At 43.9% G+C, this 18071-nt stretch overlaps 2 protein-coding genes and 1 long non-coding RNA gene across 10 annotated transcripts in view; 1 reads left to right on the top strand and 2 right to left on the bottom strand.

Moving 5' to 3' along the window:
• The first annotated feature begins 2017 nt into the window (after positions 1 to 2017).
• LOC115352505 (poly(U)-specific endoribonuclease-A-like) lies at positions 2018 to 12320 on the top strand. 2 transcript variants are annotated; one of them, XM_030040804.1, is made up of 7 exons: positions 2018 to 2332; positions 7057 to 7152; positions 9081 to 9192; positions 10410 to 10531; positions 10617 to 10729; positions 11354 to 11507; positions 11932 to 12320. In XM_030040804.1, exons 2-7 carry the CDS (start codon positions 7093 to 7095, stop codon positions 12187 to 12189), a joined length of 819 nt encoding a protein of 272 aa, XP_029896664.1. In that variant the 5' UTR covers positions 2018 to 2332; positions 7057 to 7092; the 3' UTR covers positions 12190 to 12320. The 2 variants fall into 2 exon arrangements, with proteins under 2 accessions (XP_029896664.1, XP_029896663.1); XM_030040803.1 differs by having other exon boundaries at positions 7053 to 7152.
• On the bottom strand, positions 4001 to 7747 carry LOC115352506. Its single transcript, XR_005934183.1, has 2 exons — positions 7349 to 7747; positions 4001 to 4728 (listed from the first exon to the last, which is right to left on the bottom strand). It is a non-coding gene; the product is annotated as an uncharacterized LOC115352506 (long non-coding RNA).
• A 1100-nt stretch (positions 12321 to 13420) lies between the features above and the next one.
• The window catches only part of LOC115352503 (lactosylceramide 4-alpha-galactosyltransferase-like), a 29399-nt gene continuing 24748 nt past the window's right edge, over positions 13421 to 18071 (bottom strand). For 5 of the 7 annotated variants that reach the window (XM_030040796.2, XM_030040797.2, XM_030040795.2 and 2 more), the window contains 2 exons: positions 17333 to 17443; positions 13421 to 14976 (listed from right to left, as the gene is read on the bottom strand). In XM_030040796.2, coding sequence (XP_029896656.1) covers positions 13840 to 14922 — 1083 coding nt within the window. In that variant the 5' untranslated portion in view covers positions 14923 to 14976; positions 17333 to 17443 and the 3' untranslated portion in view covers positions 13421 to 13839. Of the gene's footprint in view, positions 14977 to 15922; positions 16045 to 16949; positions 17014 to 17332; positions 17444 to 18071 lie in introns of all 7 variants that reach the window. The other 2 variants (XM_030040799.2, XM_041129465.1) reach the window with 2 other exon arrangements.

The raw sequence follows: 18071 nt of genomic DNA, 5'->3' as shown, positions 1-18071 counted from the left end.
CTTCATGCATGTGTGAGCCCTGGCTGCTTTGGTCTGGAAGCCTGTAAAAGCACAGCGTTCCCGCTCACCCTCTCTAAATCCACCAAAGGGGTTTAAATTAACTCTGAATGAGCCCTTTCCCTCTCCAGGGACGTTTAGGCACCTGACTAGAGGCGACTAGCACTTATCCGTTGGCCACCCTGGTTAGAAAAGCAAAATACTTGGGCCAGAAATGCACAGAGATGTCTACATGCTTTAGAAACAAGTCTTACTCACTGGGTTTCCTTGACCTTGGCAGAGGTCAGCATCTGATGCTTAAGGTGGCAGTTTTGTTAGGCAGAGCATCTTCCACAAGTCTATTGCTCCATTCCTTTGGAAATGCTGTTCGCATGTGAGTGACACAGCGCCAAATACTCTCCCCGTTCTCTTGTGCCAGAAAAGAGGGACAGAGAACAGGGGGAGCCTGACCTCAGCTCCTGTGCAGCAAACGTACACTGCCCTGTCCAATGGGTTTGACAAAGCATTGCCTGATCTCTTCAGTAGAGAAAGCCAACCCACAGTGTTAGCAAGGCCGCTCTCTGGACACTCAGGTTTTCTTACTGCCTGCATTAGACCTGGGAACGACCCAGATTCTGCGTGGATCTCATTTGCCTTTGATCAGCGCTTCAGTTCTGTTGGCAAACACACCCTTTTATACTCTTTGGGATCCTTAAGTTTTTCTTAGCTCAACATCTAAATCATAGGACAGAAGTTTTACAACAGTTTGGTTGTAAACAGTTAAGTACACGTTTGGTTATGAAATTGCTAGCGATGCTACTGATCAGACCTGTAATTTTATCAAAGATTAACTTAAATCCACTGATTCCAGTGATGATGCTTGTAAATGGAAATTGCCTAGGCTCCCATCTGGGCTCTCTTTGCTAATGTGAATAAAGGAGTTGCAACTTCCTTATAGACAGAGTATGCCCAATGCCTTTTGTATTTTAAATGCAAGCCTAGAAAAAGAGTTCCTGCATCAGTTGGTAAACACAGGCACTCTATTTTTTTGTCATTTACCTTGCTTACCCAGAACTACAATCAATACTTACAAAAAATGGTAAAGAAGATTTCTCTTAAAATTAAGGGTATTCAATTTTTCAGATACATTAATTTCCCCTACCAGTGTCAGAAGGAAGCTTTACTTTTAAGTGTTTTAAGTGAGCTAGCTGCATGCCTTGCTCCCTATGCAATTCCACGTGTCAGACACCTTTATTACCGGGAGCTTTGTTTGGCTCTAATATGATTCTGTGAAGGGGTACATGGACCAGATGTGCAGAGCCTTTTGTATAACTGGTAGCCTAACATCAAACCGTTTTGGCTTCTGTATATACATACATAGACACAGCTTAAACGTAAAGCTGTGTTTTTTGGGAATTAATTATTATGAAGAAGAAAATTTTAAAAGTATCAATCAAACAAAAATAAGCTTTAAACCATCTGAATGTTAATTTAGTCACATAATGAATGCATGCTTCCCAGTGCAGGCACTGGAGTGGGTACCTGCACTTATCAGCATCTGCCACCACCTGCTTCCAGCCATGCGTGCAAAGTGCTGCCTTTGTAAAACATTTCCTGATTATAATGCCTCCTACTATTTACAAAGTTGCAACTAGCAATTTCAGCTGTAAATAGAGAAGCATATGTTGGGGGTTTTTTCTTCCCCACCTATAATTTTTTTGATCTCTGATCTATTATTATCTTCCCTTCTATTGTCAAATAATAACTGTATATAGAACAGCAAGCCTAGAACGCCCCGTCCATCTCAGTCAAGGCTTTCAGACTGCAAGTGCTTGTATCTGGGCCCAAAATTCACATAGAGATCTAAAATCTGTTAACAAATAATCCAGCATAACTCCAGACGCAATGCCGTGACTCACGTCTGAAGTTCATGCAAGGATCTCAGGACTGCATCTGAAAACCCAGGTGGGAGAAGGCGGCGGTCGCCGTGTGTGTCTCTGCTGTCACCGTCTGTATTCCCTGCCAGACTGGTTATCTGCGGCGATAAGGCGAAGCAGGAGCCCGGTAAAGGTGCCTCCGAGTTCCTGGTCTGAGCGTGCCCGTGCTGAGAGAGGCTGAGACATAGCACTGTCCTTCCACTCGACGTCTTCTTGTGGGGTTGGCCACCTCCTGCCTCGCCCCTGCCTTCCCTGCGCTGCCTGTCAGTCGGAGTGACAGTCCTCAGCGGACAAGCGGAGTATAAGAGGGAGACAGCTCTGTGCCTTGGACTACCAGGAGGATTTCTGAGCTTCAGGTTGCCTTATCCCTGGTCAGTGTATTTGCTAAGGGAAAAACTTCTTCCTGGCATGGCTAATGGGTAAGAGAAAATCATACTAATTCTTCTCTAACACAAAGGGCAGTGGGGATGGGATATATTCGTTTGGGAGACGTGTGGGAAATGCAGCACTGCAACAACCCTGCTTCCTGTTTCTATTCCGTTTTACTAACCTCAGCGTCAAAAGTTGGTGAGATAACTGAATCGTAAGCTGTTTTGGCTGAAATAGGCGATGCTAAGATCGATTTTGCTTAAACATAGCTGATAATGTAGAATCAGTTCTCCAAACCACCACCTGCCTGCTCAGGACCTTGACAGAGTGTTTGCCGAGTAACTGCCCACTCTTAATGTTTGTCCCTTGACAATGCATTTTTCTTTCCACCTACAAAACCTGTCTTATTTATCCTTTGGTATTTCAAATACCAGCTTTAAACTAAGAAAAACATCACTGGACTCAAGCAAAAGACATACACACTGGCATAAGAGGAATATCGTGAGAATTGCTTGTATCTTCTATTAACCATATAAGCTGATGCATGTATTTCACAACATTTGAACCGATTTTTTTAAATGATTGGAAACTTCTTGTGAACAGCTGCTCATCAGTCAGGCTTTCCAAATGCTTTTCCCCTCTATGCCAAGATTAAAGGCTGTTCAAAATTGGATGTTGCTCAAAGGATCTCTGAAGGTAAATTTACTTTAGAGAAGATGTTCAATCAAACCTTCTTTGCAGGGCTTCATATGACCCATTTGCAATACATGTTTTTCTTGCTTCGACACTGTTGACTTGCTCACATGATTCACCACTGACCCTTTAATTCTCTTCATGTCTTGAGTCATTTCTGGTTTATAGCAATAAAAGACTTCTTCTTGGGGCATTGATTTGGATAGAATGAAGGTTTCATACAAGAAAATCACTTGGAAAAAACAGGCACACCATGTGAATGTTTCACTTGAAAGCTACGATAAAATGGAGATGTTAGATTCTTTTGCTCTAGCCACACTGCTGGTGCATTAGTTACTATTGCAAAGAGCCTCCCCCTAAAAGTTCTCAGCTCTTACAAGTGCAGACTAAGTGTTCTTGTTATTGGGGTGGTGCTTTGCACACATATGCACATCCAAGAAAGACTCCAACTGGACAAAATCCAACTGGCCAGACTTCTTGCACAGAAATATTCTATGTGAAAGCATAAATCTAATAACTGAGAGATTTCACCATAGGGAGGGGATTGAGAATTAATGATAAAAATCTCTGTCTTGAGTCATACATGCAATTGTATTGAAAACCAGAGAGTAAATACACAATACTGTGTTTCAGGAAAACCTTACCTAAACGCTGTGTGTCACAGATTTGCATGAAGGTGTTGGGCTTCTTCTCTTTGAAGTTGTCTCACCTCATATGTGTAAGCTAAGTTTATGGACCTTTTTTAAAGAAATACCGTCCAGAGAGAGTTTTTACAAGATGACTATGTAAGTTGCTAAACAAGTTCTTTGCTTTGGCAGGGATATATTTTTCTTTATGCTAATCTTCAGTTACAAAGTACACAGGTGCTCTGTTCTGTTTGAAAACTAAAGGGACAACAAAAAGGAGAGGAAAAGTCCATGATGATATTGTGGTAGCACCCAGCAAAGAAAAAGGAGAGAAAAGACTTTTATTTTATAAAATTAAGTGACTTCAGAGCTTTGGGACACATATTCTGAATGCAGGAATACATTTAGTATAAGTGTATTTATTAAATAAATATGAGGATTGAAGTCTGTAAGTACGCTCTTGCTGTAACCCTCTCTGCAGTAGACACCTTGAGCTTGCCTCCATGAGCTCATGCAATATTCCATAACATTTCTAGAGAAGGAAAGATCAAACAGAGCCCTACAGTGCTCTATAAACACAGGACAAATCTGCCAAGAGCAGACCAAGAACAAGCAGTAGGTATTGAAGGAATGACAGATTTCCATATAGGTGACTTACCAAAATACATACATACTAAAATATATGTATATAAAATACTATATATATGGAACAAAATATTAAAAAAAAAAACAACCTGACATCCCCCCTAATATTTCACATACCTTGGATGTTCAACAGACAGGAGACTCGTATCTGCCACTGGTAGTTACTTCCAAAGTAAAAACTCTGTTAAACATATGGCAGTACTCAAACAGATGGGATAAACTAATGCAGAGGAGTAGACATCAGGAGGGTCCAGAACCCAGGAGAAAAGTGATCCAATAAAATTAGGTCAGTCCAAGGTAACATGAATGCAGACATGAAGTTTGAAAAACATCTCCAGTACTGCTCTGTGAACTTGCCAATCCAGTTCTTGGGACTTCAGCTGAGCTGGTGAGATGAACCATTTTCTGTTTAGTGGTGTTTGTAAGCTCTTTTGAGAAGGAATTGCTCTTCTTAAGACTCTGGGAAGAATGTGGACGTGCTGCTGAAAATAAATAAAAATGCCGCTGTTGGTGGCTTCTGTGATATGCCATGAGGCTAACTCCCTGTGAAGTTGAGCAGGGTCCTCGTTTGGGCTGCACAGCCTGTATTGGTAATGGGATGCCACAAGCCACACTTCTGCTGTATAAGCAGAGCCCAGGGCTTGGGCAAGGGCTGAATTTAGCTCCTCTGTGACAGCCTCCTTCTGCTCCATTGCAAAGTCCATGCAACTACTTGTTCCAAGCAAAAATTTTCCTTCATTTTTGTGTTTAACCCTAGCAACAAACATATCCTTTGGCTCACACATACTAGAATTTTTAGTCCTTTTCCTTCTTTCAGGTATTGACACCTATTAAAGCCCAGTTCAAAATTCAAGTGATCTTGTAGATTTCCCATCAACAATGATCCCAAAGTATCACAGAGCGGAGCAAAACCAGACCATCAGTGCCTCCAGTGTAGGTGAGGTACAGGATGGCTCAGATTCCCAGCTGCAGGCAGACTGAGGTGTGGCAGCCCAAGCAGTTACAGTTGTCTGCCCTGCCCTTCTGTAGGAGGTTGCTCTCCCCACTCTAACGCTGTGTAGCATATGAATACAATATATGTTCTTTATGCTCCTCAGCTGCTGCAGCTTATCCTCTCGTGCATTAATGTAAAGTGGCTGCTTTGGGCTCTTAACTCAGGGATATGAATTCCTTTGGGCAACAGGCTGTCAAGGAGTTAAGCGCAGATTGCTTATGCTTTTCAGCATTTTAATCTTAAGGCTGTATGAGTTCCATCCCACAGTTACACAGACAATTCTGAAGAAAAAAGGATTGCTCAATAATGGCCGGGGGGGGGGGAGTCTCAGTTCTCCAGGCACAGCTTGCAACTTTCTGTTTCTTTCAATATGGAGCTTAGACCAGCAGTTTCTGAGCCAGCCAGAAAGGACAGGAGCAGGCACATAAAATCTTGCTGTATTGCTTCTAGGCTATTCTCCCACTATTTGATTAATGCCCTCTTTTCTGCTATAACTTCTATTCCCTCCCTGCGAACAATGAGGCAGGTGCCTGCCTGGCTCACTTTTTGCCCTTCCTGGCTCTCAAGCTGCCTCACATCAAGGCTGCCACGTCAGAAGACTGTGACCTTATCACAATATTTGTTTGCTCTTTCTGCTAGAGAGCATGGGATTTGCCACTGGCAGGAGACTGCAGCAAGCAGCTCCATCCTGGCCAGAATAGAAGAAGTAACAGTAATCAGTTAGGAGGTCTAGAGTTGGGCTTGAAGGTGCCTTGGTTCAGTCTGGGGGAACCAGTTGTTAAAATCATGGCAAGTCACGCAAATAGCTATCTGAAAGAAATGCCCATTGTTGACAAATTTATGCACTTTTTTTATTTTCTTGAGAACATCTGCTTTGGAGCAGAAATTCAAAATTATCAAGTGGTTCTTCTCTGGACTGCAATGCATGTGCTGGTTTCTAACCGATTAATTCAACTGTCAGTCATTTAAAGATTAATCCACTTCTTTTTTTTCTCCACTCTGTTCTTTGTCTTGATCTTATGTGTTAGTGTGGACATAATGCCCTTGAAACTGGAGATACCTTTGGGTGGTTCATCACAGTAAAAATGCTTCCTAAACCTTGTTGATGGATAGATAGACTTCTGAAAGCTATACATTATTATGTGGGACAAAATTCCATTAAAATGAGGAAAGGACCAGCCTGGGTAGGTTTGTATGTGCATCAGAGATCAGTGCACGACAATTTTATTGTATGCAGACCCTATGTTTAGAGTCTTAGTCACCCTCTAACTTTATGCTAGGATAAGCACACATATGGGCTAAGGAAAGCATCTCTAGTGTGGAGTCTTCCACGAAAAAAGGTAGGAAGAGTATATGTAAGATTGCTACTAGAAAAGCTTCATAGAGAGAATTCTTTGCTTCCTGTTCTGTTGTGTAGTGTTGCTGCAGGCTGATACTAAGCTCCTGCTTGCCTCTGGTTTGTACATAGAATCCTCCTGAATGAACCACCACCATCTTCATTTTTATTTCAGTGCATGGAAAAACCACAGGAAGGCTTATTAACAAGAACTTTCTTAAAATATACTCTAAAATAACCTTAGGGAAGGCTCGAGTTTCCTTACAGGCTACCTGCATTCTTTACATATGAATATGAACTGTAAGCTCTGTGGTTTTTAAAGCAGAACTAACAGCAAGGTGTGGGGAGAAGGGAAAGCTCTCCTGATGACAAGCTAGTATCCAGAACATAGAGTGACAGAAGACTCTAGAAGTGATTTGCAGAAATAACAGCATGTGTCTTTTTTAACATGTGTATTTCTCCGCATTTCGTGACAGGAAGGCCTTAAATCATGAACTTTCTAAACTTTTCAATCAGATGTGGGATATGGATGTTAACCGCCTTATGCCTGGGAAAGACTACACAATTGATTTGCAGGTAACCAATTGCTAAGTCACATGAGGGTTAAGGGCAGTATGGCACTGCAGGAAGAGGTGTCTGCAAAACTGCCTTTTGCTGCAAGAGTTGCCTGTGCTTCGTCATTTCCACTAATGGCATAGGCAGGACTTCCTAATGACAAAGAATCACTTAGGAGAGGGAGCAGTACAGAGAACACATTAATGGCCCACACTACCTGGACGTTGGTTACAAGTGGAGTCTCTCAGGTGTCTGTCTTGGGTCCTGTAACATTTGATATCTTTATCAGGGGCCTGGAGGAGGAGGTGGAGTGCAACCTTTCCACTTTTGCAGATGACAGCAAACTGTGGCAATGAAGTTGGTACACTCAAACACAGGGCTTCTCTTCAGCTGGACCTAGGCAGGCTGGAGGAATAGGCTAAGGAAGGAACATCATGAAATTCAACAAGGACAAATGCAACCAGAACAGGATGCCCAGAGAAGCTGTGAAATCCCATCTCTGGAGGTTTTCAAGACCCAACAAGATGACACCCTGAGCAATACAGTCTGAATTCAGTGTTGGCCATATTCCGAGCAGGACTAGAGATGTCCTGAGGTCCCTTCCACACTGGATGTTTCTCTGTGTGTATGACTGCTTGTGGGTATGGTCTGGGTGACTTGCAGCAAGGGAGAAGGGCAGAGAGGTCCCAAGTCATTCTAGGGGGAATAAGGGAGGAATTTGAGGAATTCCTGGGTCCCCCCTGGAGAGTGTGGTGTAGCAGAGAGGTGTAAGTGAGGAGGGTTTCAGGGTTGTTGCTACCAGTCCCAGGGAACTGTGAGGGAAGAGCGGGTATCAGATTTGATGAGCAGCCATTTCACCCCTTGCCAGCTCAGTGGAGTGCAAACGTGACCATGTGTTTTGGCCACAAATTGCAGCAGGCCACTGAATAGTCAGTATCCAATTTTGTACTCACACAAGTGCTCGAACACTTTATTTCAACGCTGCTTCATATTATAAGATATATTTTTCTGTTGCAGATAAACTTGAAAAAGGGGTACCTACCTCAGGCCAAAATGTGTGTGGGGAAAACTTCTCCCCTATGGTTTCTCCATTTCTCAGAGCAAGGCCCTAGTTATCCCTTGCCCATGTTAACAAACTGCTACTCATCTTTTCTCCTCTTTCCTTGAGAATGCCCTTTTTGGAACAGAAATTTGAAAATTGTCAGGAAAGCCTCCTTTCCGTTTTAGATGTGCTTATTGGTAACATTGATAAAAATGCCATTAAATATGGCCAACCAGAAGTCTTTGAAAACTTCAGAGCACCACGATGCACCAGTCCAAAGCTGGTAGAGGTGCACAGAACTATCTTGGCATCTGCCTGGCCCTGGGGCGATGGCTGGCGCTGCGGTCACAAAGTCAGGAAACAAAGGCTGAGACTGAGGGAGCCTACTCAGGAGTTGGGTTGCTTAAGCATTATTACGGAGGAGAGGAGAATTAGACTGGCTAGCTTGGGGAGTAGGGACTCAGGACAGAAACAACCCCTCTGCTGCACTGCACGGCCTCATAAACTGTATGCAGTGGGTCTGAGTTACAAATGAGCAGAGAAGGAAGGTGCCCAAATCTCCTTTTATTTATTTGTGGTGGGAGGGAGCCTTGGCTCTACATTACTTCTCTTTAGCATTTGTGATGTATATAGCATAGTAGCACAGCTGGTTACTGATCAGAACTGAGCTATCACATGGGTCATCACAATCATCTCTGAAAATGAGTCAATGGAGAAATTTCAGGCTCTTACAGTGTCAGAGATTATGTCTTTTCTGTAACATGTTCTCTTGTCTCGTAGGAAGATCATTCCTAACAAAGAATCCTGATGGCATTATGGGTTTTGTTTTGATGCTTATAAAGGCAGGCACTGTCTCCTCTAAGGACATCTTACTTCTTCCATTGTTTCACTCTGGTGTTTCTCCTAGGGAAAAGCAGGTGCCGCACAGCAAGGTGACAGTGCTGTCCAGGACAGCGCAGCCAGACATCTGTTTCACAATGTAAATGAAGAACGCCTGAAGGGCATAAAAACTTTTGCAAGTGAGACCCATTCTTTTATTAATCATGGAAATGACGTGAAGTATCTGTGCTGGGTTTTATGTGTTTGCCTAAAATATAACATCATACATAATTTGGATGGTGATGAGGATCATCAGGCCGCATGTCATTTGAAGGTAGTTTCCACAACATTTGCATGGAGATTACCCGTAGCCTCAGCCTCAGGAAGAACATCCTTTTGTGCCTTAGCCAAAATCTGAATTTCTCTGTGGTTCTTCCACTACAAAGTGAAATGGATGAGGCTCCTGTCATTGCTTTGATGTTATTCAGTGTATTGAAAAAGATGCCAAAGTCATCTTTCCTTCTTTGCTCACAGCTTCTAGCCCTTTCAGATAGCACTAGGTCCACAGCTACTTCTTGCATTTCTGTTGGGAGCTATACTTCAAGCATGTGTATGAATGTATGTTTCCTTCCCTGATTTTAATTTTCCCCAGATAGAGTTACATCAAGCTGATCAAACAGCCAGCATAATGGGGAGCACCATTTTCCTCTGTTCTCCCTACTCCTCTCCGAGCCGCGCAATCCTGTGTCTAGCGAGGGCAGCTCTGGTACTCACCGAACCCTACGCTGAGTCCCCTCAGCTCACTAACCTGGCAGGAAGTTACGTTGGGTTTTGACCTCAAGTATTTTTCTATCAATCTGGTGTGCTGAATCAGCCCTCAAGAGTCCACTGAGTGCCAGAGCATGAATAGATGAAGTGACGGGAGGAGGCAGGTGGCAAAAGGGGTGCAAAGGAGAAAATGAACCCATCCACTCAGTGGCTATGCACTCAAGCCATCTCATGTAGGTTTATGCTGCATTATTCCTCTACTGAAGTAATGCCCACAAAGCCTTCTGCCAGCACAGATCAAGTTCATAAGCCTCTATCTGTAATTTTGGTGGTCAGATATGATTTGTTTTGGTAGAAGGTCATTATTGCTTCAGCACTTGGTTCTGTAAGGAAGCTTAGTAGTGGGCTGTTTATCTTAAAAAGAAGTACAGCAGTGGTCTGGCCTTGAGTCACCTCTAGACCTACACCCAACAGTGCACCTGAGAATGAAATTTGACATATAAAGGAATGTCTTTCTCTAAGGGCTGTCACGGCATATCGTATGGCATCTTTTTATGATGGCACACTCTAATGTCTGGATCACAGGTATGATTAGGCATATGGCCTGTTCATCAGGATGAGCATACTGCAAGTTTCTCTTTTTCTGCAGCCTTTATTTCCTTATTGGACAACTATGAGGCATCAACCGGTGTAGCAGAAGTAGTGACTCCAGAAGAAATAGCTGAAAACAATTGTTTTCTTGATGCTATCTTAGCAACAGAAGTCATGAAAGTGAGTAACACAGATCTTTTTTAGTTGCTGAAAACGTTGAATTAAAAAGTAAACTGTGTATACATCTTGGTTTTCTATCCTTCAGCTAGCTCATGAGTATCTGCTTAAAAAAAACCTAGCAAAGCCAAACCTTGCCGATTTCAAATATCAGCTCTATGACATCTGGTTCCAGCTCTATGCCAGGAAAGAAGGAGACAGGTATGTTTGATGAATATGGCCCCTGATAATCTCTACAGTATTGTGACTTTGGTAAATATAAGTCCAAGTGCCATCTGTTACACACAGAACTAGAAGACAGCCTCTGATATGGCCTAAATCAGGTGTTCATTGCTTCCACACAGATTGTGTTTAAAGGCTTACTGATCAGATACTAACGGTATTGACCCTTGGGCTACACCACTGGTGAATTGCCTCCAGCTGCACTTTGTGTCCCTAATCACAAGCCTTCAACCGCAGACTTTCATCCACTTTTCAGCCCACCACATCATCCACTTTTCTAATCTGTGCTTCATCAGTTTGTCTATGAGTCTGTTATGGGAGACAGTGTCAGAAGCCTTGCTACAATCTGGATAAGCAGCAGTGAAGCCTCTGTGGCATTTACTAGCTACCTTCATCATCAGATACAAATTTAGACTTCGTGGGTAGATTTCATTGCAAATTTTGTGCAAAGTAAGAAAGAAAACCCAACAAATCCAGACAAATAAAAAAACTGCTCACAAATCAACCTAAGCAAGCTTGTGCATCTTCTTGCCTTTTACCTCTGCCAATTTAAACTATTTAAACACATAAAAGACCTATATATTATTCTTTCGTTTATTACAGACCTGATTCTTGTGGTTTTGAACATGTTTTTGTTGGAGAAACAAGGCGTGGTAAACAGATCTTAGGTTTGCACAACTGGGTGCAGTTTTACCTTCAGGAAAAGCGCAACCAAATCGACTACAAGGGATATGTCGCTCGGAAGAACAAAACCAGGGTAAGAACAAGCAGGTGCATTTGCAAATAAGACAAATGGATACAGAAATAAAAGCTGTGGTTACAAATCAAGGCACAATGAGGTAATCATAGGCTCAACTGTTTTGAACCTAATTTGCCCAGGTGTATATAAGCAGAAAAAATACTAGCATGCCCTCAAGTCCAGCTTTTGGTTTTTCACAAAAACTATTTAAAAAAAGTAGTGCTGGTGTTTACAGAATTGCAACACCGCTGAAGCTTAATTGAGGTAAATGATCATGTATGCTCCAGAGGACAGGGAAGAGGCTGTGCTCCAGCTATAGCACCCTGGCACAGCAAGGATGACTGAATCTTGCAATGCTCTCAAAAATCTGGAGTTGGAAATTGTATCTGTCTGGTCACAGCTGTGTTGGGAGATTATTCTGTTGTTTTGTTTATGCTTTCAGCCTGACAAAGATGACCAAGTTTTGAGCATCCAGTTCAGCTGGAAGGGCTCAGTCAAGCCAATTGGAAGCACCTTTATTGGTGTCAGCCCAGAGTTTGAATTTGCCCTTTACACCGTCATTTTCCTGCTGGCTGAAGAAAGAGTCACACGTGAAACAGTGAAGATAGAGGAATATGAGCTACAGATGGTTGTTTGCCGTCATGGGCACCACATTGGAACAGCATATCCAGTACTCCTCGGCACCAGCAGCGAAGGCTAGTAGTTAGAGCGATCAGGCAAAACTTACGGGTTTTTTTGGGGTGAGGGGATGGACACGGGACCGGTCGGCAGAGTAAGTTGATGTGTTGTTTTACACAGCTCATTTTGAGTAAAAATTGATGACTCACTCGCTTTTGGTCTGCAATGGAGTGTTTAATCAACAGTGTGCCGTGGCTCAGGGTCTGACAAACCTTGAAACGTGCTGCTGCTCATATTAAAGGCTGGATCAAACTTACATCAGCCTTCCTTCGTGCATGACAACACTGTACTCTTCAGCAGATAATGGAATTTAGGAAAAGGCCATATGAAAATTGACACACATATTTCTCTTATTTGTTAGCTACTGCATATCTGAAAGAGCAATAACCACACATTGCTTACACTTTGCCTTCCAGACAGGAACGTTGATTTGGCACAAGGAGAACCACAGTACATTCCTTTTCTCCATTCCTCATTTCATAAGAGGTCAATTTCAAATGCATTTTTACAATTACAGTGCCCTGGACACACAGGAAACATTCAGATGCGAGAACGGTCATCAGATCAACAGCAGGTCTATCACTGCATCGGCTTTGCCCAGGTTTGCTAGAAGCCACAGTCAGCTTTATCTCACCTAACTTTAAAAGTCCGTGGTATGGGCACCTGTGTTCCCATTACAGGCAGCGATGTCTGCAATCACTTATCTGCTTGTGTAATCTGCAGTAGGGTTAGATGAATGACCCCACATAATCCACTGACTAGATCCCCAGTGACAATAATAAGATGTCACTGGGGACACTGGTCCTTCTGCTGATGTGGACATGTCTGCCGCTGTTCTTCCACAATGTGTTCAGTACTCCAATGCAAGGAACATAATGCTTTTCCTTCTCATACCAATGCAGAAACAGGCAGATGCTGAGACCCTCCAAGAGTGTGACAAGGACTGGTTAGATACTCACTTGCCACAAGAATTTCTTCAACAAAGCAAGGATCTTTACTCACACTGGTAAAAGAACAGCTTTTGTCTATTTGTTTTCCTGAAGAAGGCCAGAAAAGTCAGCCTATCGCTGTGGAATGTAAAACAGTAGAAAAGATCATTTGAAATAAAGTACCTTTGGAAACCAAGATAAACTTTACACTGAGCCATGCAGAGATTTGACATGTTTTCCACTTCTTAAAGCAATTTTCATATACTCCCGATATACTTCATCAGCTGTAAGAATCTTTACCACCCAGGGAATTTGGTCCTAAGCTCCAGTAAGCCGTGTACTATAGCACCGGCTGGCATTTATTTACATACTTAGAAACATTACAGAGAGCAAGCCAAGGGTTACTACAGCTGTTGAAACTACACGAGAGGCTTTTCAGGCCTGATACACAGGTGAAGCAATTGAGAACAGCAACAGGGGAGCAACTGATAGGTAGCGATGAACAAGTTCACCCTTCCCTGCAGCATCAAGGGCTACTGAAGAACAACAAGAGAGTCTGAACTCAGGTTCTGGTGTATATTTGAAGCATGTAGGATCTGAGGCAGATATCGGAAATGGTACAAAATCACTGAGCTGTCACACAGAATACCTGCTTCATGGGCTAGAAACCAACTCTGGGGAAGGTGAAAGGCACTCAGTTTCCTTCAGGGTGTGGAACTTCCCTGCAGCCAAGGGCCCACAGGTCACATTGCAGGCCTTGACTGCTCTTCAGAGTCCTTCTTCATCTTCGTATATGTGGCAGGGCAGAACTGAGAATACAGCTGAGCCAGAAAAGCCTGGGACGTTATATCTAGCTTTGTCCCATGGCTCAGTTTGTTCCATACGTGCACCGCGTAGGTGTTCTTAAGGAGCCTGTGAAGCTCTGAGGAGCTGATTGCTTCAAATAACTTCTTCCAGTCCTCCCAGCGAATAGGATAAAAGGCTTCTGTGGAAAGAACATTCATGCCTTTGCAGCTCATAGGATTCTGGATTTTACTGGTGGAGCACCACCTCTTGAAGACACGTGTTAGGAGCTCTGGGCCCTGGTGCGCCCAGATCCAGCCATTGTAGTTATCCACAAAGTCCTGCATGCAAAGCTCCATGAACTCGTGTTTGGGTTCAAAGGACAGAAAAGCTCCGTTCAGTACATCCTGAGACTGCATACCAAGGGCATTGGTGAGGTTCTTTAAGTTCTTAAGCACAATGAAGTCTGTATCCAGGTAGACGCCACCAAATTTCCACATGATAGTAATTCTGCAGGCATCAGACAGGACAGGTAAGAAATAAGGCTCCCAGCGCTGCTGAGCCTGCAAGTACCACTTTGCCAGAGGTGTGCCAGAGAACAGCTCTGTCAAGTCCAGGGGCCGGACTTCCACGTTGGGGAAGCAGCTCAGCAATGAGAATGCCCAGTTGTTGGGTAACGAGGCGTTACCACTTGCCAAACCTTTCATGAGCACCACGACCCTTGTCTCAGGGTGCGTCCGGGCCGCTGACTCCACGGAGCACATGAACAGGTAACTTGGGTTAGTTCGCTCCGAGGTCTCCACAAAAAACACATCCCCTGGGGAAGGAGGGGGCCCACCGGCAGTGGGATGGGGAGGAGAAGGCACAGAGTGAGCACAGCGGATTTCAGCAGGCGAGCTGTAGAGCTGGCCCTCAGCATCCTCCCCAGTTCTCCAGTAGAACATGACAGAGGCAAAGAACACAAATGAAATTGTGAGGATAAACAGAGCCCCAAGCCTGTGGCTCAGCAGCACCGTGGTCAGTTTTGGCAGGCAGCTGGACATCCTGGGCAGTCTCTCTCCCGTCCGAGCCTGTTCTCCCAAGACAACTGTTGTGATCTGAAGGGGAGGAAAGAAAAGAAAGAAACTGACAGGCAAGGCAGCAGGCCACGAGCCTTGGGACAGTGCCCCAGCAGAGCAGAACTCTCCTTCCTTCACCTCAGGGCAGCATGCTTAAATTAGGCCTTTTGGTCACTTCTGAAACTGTCTCCTGGCTTCTCGGTATTGTCACAGGGCCTTCAGATCCCTACATCCGAAACCACTGCCCATTTTTGGATCCCTCTTTCAAAACACAAAATAAGGACAGGTTTCTCCATTCTGTATATCACGAACCAAGACCTGATCCTCAGTTCCGTCCATGTATATTGTCCCTGTAAGCTGTGCGTGCCACTTGGAAGGATATACAGCATTTGACACACAAATGGCATGCCTTCATGGTGGTGCACAACAAACTCTGGGAACAGCATTAGAGACCTTATCTATCATCTTCTAGAATTTCAGCTCACTCTGGATATGAGACATATATGCAAAAAACCCTAGGACAAGGAAATAGGAATGCTCCTTATGAATATTCCTGGAGCTCTGTCTACAGACATTGTGTGGAACTGATGCCCTGATGATAGCTTTTTCTGATTATGAGAGTTTTTTCTCCTGATACACAACCTGTCCTTCCCCAAAACCAAACACAATACTAAAATCCCAGTGCTGTCACCAGTTCCTATTAAGAAGCCTCAGTCTCCCAGGCTGTTGAACCAGCAGTTGCTGCCTTTCAACATCAACCACTCACCCCTACAGAGAGCCTGGCTCATTTTTCATGGCACTGTAGAATAGCGAAATGGAGGGACAGTGGGAAGGGAATTGATACAAGGCAGCTTTGGAGGCAGATGCAGACAATAACGACAAGAACTGCCTAGGTAATGAAGAGTTTCAAGGCTGCTTCCCAATCCTGCTCCCCTGCCAAGTCCTCACTTCTACCTCCTCTGGTAGATGGTGCTGGCTAACCCACCTGTCACCAACCCAGGATGCAAAGGCCACACTGGCTGTGACCTGCTCAGCTCTGCCAGTAGAATCACCTGGTGGTGGATATGCAATCCCCCTTCCACCCTACCCTTACTTCCTCTCTTCCTCCTGCAAAAGGGAGGGATGGAGAGGAAAAGATTATTAACAAGGCAGCAACAAAGAGAGAAGTCATTCTAGCTACATTCTCAGCATTAGCATCAGCATTTCTGCCCTTGCCTCCCCTTAAAGTGAAGGACAGCAGAACCAGCACCTCCTTGGCCCACCACTGGCGCCCCAAAGGTCAATGCGCAAAAGCACGTGAAGAAGCAGCGAGGAGGATTGTGGCATTTAGGATAAGAGGAAATGGCCTGAAGTTGTGCCAGGGCAGGTTTAGATTGGATATTAGGAAAAATTTATTCACTAAAAGGGTTGTCAAGCATTGGAACAGGCTGTCCAGGGAAGTGGTTGAGTCACCATCTTTGGAGGTATTTAAAAGATGCGTAGATGTGGCACTTAGGGACATGGTTTAGTGGTGGATGTGGCAGTGTTAGATTTATGGTTGGACCCAATGATCTTAAAGGTCTTTTCCAACCTAAATGATTCTATGATTCCTCCTGCCTCCCTCTGCTTCATCTCCAAATCCAAATCCCCATGCTCCAGAACAGAGAGCTTCAGGAAACAGCAAAAGCTTTAATCAAACAGCTGTAGCCAAACAGACAGGGAACAGGACAGAGAACCCAGCTGGCACAATGCCATGTGTCATTCACCCCTGGTAACTGCGACTGGGTCACATACTAAACTCTACATGTAGCCAGAAAATGACTTGTCAGCTGCACTGGGAGGTTTCCAAATGCAACAGCACAGAGCCACGGCTCTCCACTAGGCACTGGGGTTTGGGGGACAGAGGAGAGGCAGCCAAGATACAAATCATCAGCTCTGGATTCCCAGAACATTTTCTTCTCCTGCAGAGAAATGCCAGCATGTGCTGTAAGCGTTACAGGCAGCAAAAAAACCCCACTCTGCTTTTTACATACCCATTTCCCCCTCCCTCCATGCCACTGCTGGTTGAATCCTGTAAATCATTTTTAGCTTGGTAAGCTGTAGAAGAGAAAGCAGGTACAGGCTTGAGGGGACACAGAGCCTTTGCTGTAGAGAAGGCAGGAAAGCGCAGCTCTAATCTAACAGTGAGCAAGCTTCAAGGTTACATGAATATTTTTAGTAAGAGGAGGAACTTCTGCTACAATCGCACTTCTATATATTTAGAAATACATTTCTGCTTTTGTAGCGGATAAGAGGACATTTCAGATGCTGCATTAGCCAGTCCGCTTATTTCACAAAACAAACACAGGAAATCTGGCTCTCTACCTTCCTCTGAAATTGCAAGTGCCATTGCACAGAAACTGCAAATACTACTCACCTGTCCCCGCTTTCAAGACACCACAGAGGTCACTGCTCAGCTGGACAAGATTTTCAAGAGGATAGTGTCTCTGAGAGCGCCTATAACTCTATGGTCTGGCACTTCCTTTTTCTGAAAAGAAATTGTGAAAGATGGAGTCTGAACACATGGAGAAAACAAGCAGATCAAGGAGGATGTGACGACATGTGTTCAACTAACAGTGGCCGATATAAGGGTCATGCAGCTGTGCTGTGAAGAACCCATCTAATTAGAAATAAATCAGAAAAAAAAAGAAAAACAAAAGAAGAAGGAAATTGAAACTCCATTATCGCTACACATTAAGCTTTATACTGTGGCAGGAAACTGGTTGCTGTTTTGTTTTCTACTCCTTTGCTAAGAATTCCCAGTGCTCACACGGCTTGGGTGGCTGCCACGAGAACTGAGCTGAGAGTTTCATAGACCTGCCTCTTCCCACCCTAAGACTTCTGTTCTGAATGCTCCTTTGAACATACACTCTTTGAAGCAATTAATTTACTCATTTGTTTGGGAGTACTCCCTCTTATGCCAGATACTTCATTGAATGACTTTGCCAAATTGAAGTGTCCCTCATTTAATGATAGAGTTCCCCCTTGTGCCTGTGCTTGATGGCAGCTGACGTTCCCTTACAGAAGACATGTTAACACATTCATAAAATACCGCCTTTATCCATACAGCCACTAAGTTTAGGGTTTAGTGCAGTTTCTACTCAGTTGCCTACAAA

The sequence above is a fragment of the Aquila chrysaetos genome, chromosome 17 (genome assembly GCF_900496995.4).
Source record: "Aquila chrysaetos chrysaetos chromosome 17, bAquChr1.4, whole genome shotgun sequence".
Classification (NCBI taxonomy): domain Eukaryota; kingdom Metazoa; phylum Chordata; class Aves; order Accipitriformes; family Accipitridae; genus Aquila; species Aquila chrysaetos.
Note: the sequence above shows the minus strand (reverse complement) of the source record. Positions and strands in the feature narration are given on the sequence as shown.

Excerpts from the sequence above, each read along its gene's own strand:
- LOC115352505 (XM_030040803.1), top strand. Across the intron at positions 7,153-9,080 it reads ACTACACAATTGATTTGCAG|GGAAAAGCAGGTGCCGCACA; the intron begins GTAACCAATTGC and ends TGTTTCTCCTAG. Across the intron at positions 9,193-10,409 it reads GGGCATAAAAACTTTTGCAA|CCTTTATTTCCTTATTGGAC; the intron begins GTGAGACCCATT and ends CTTTTTCTGCAG.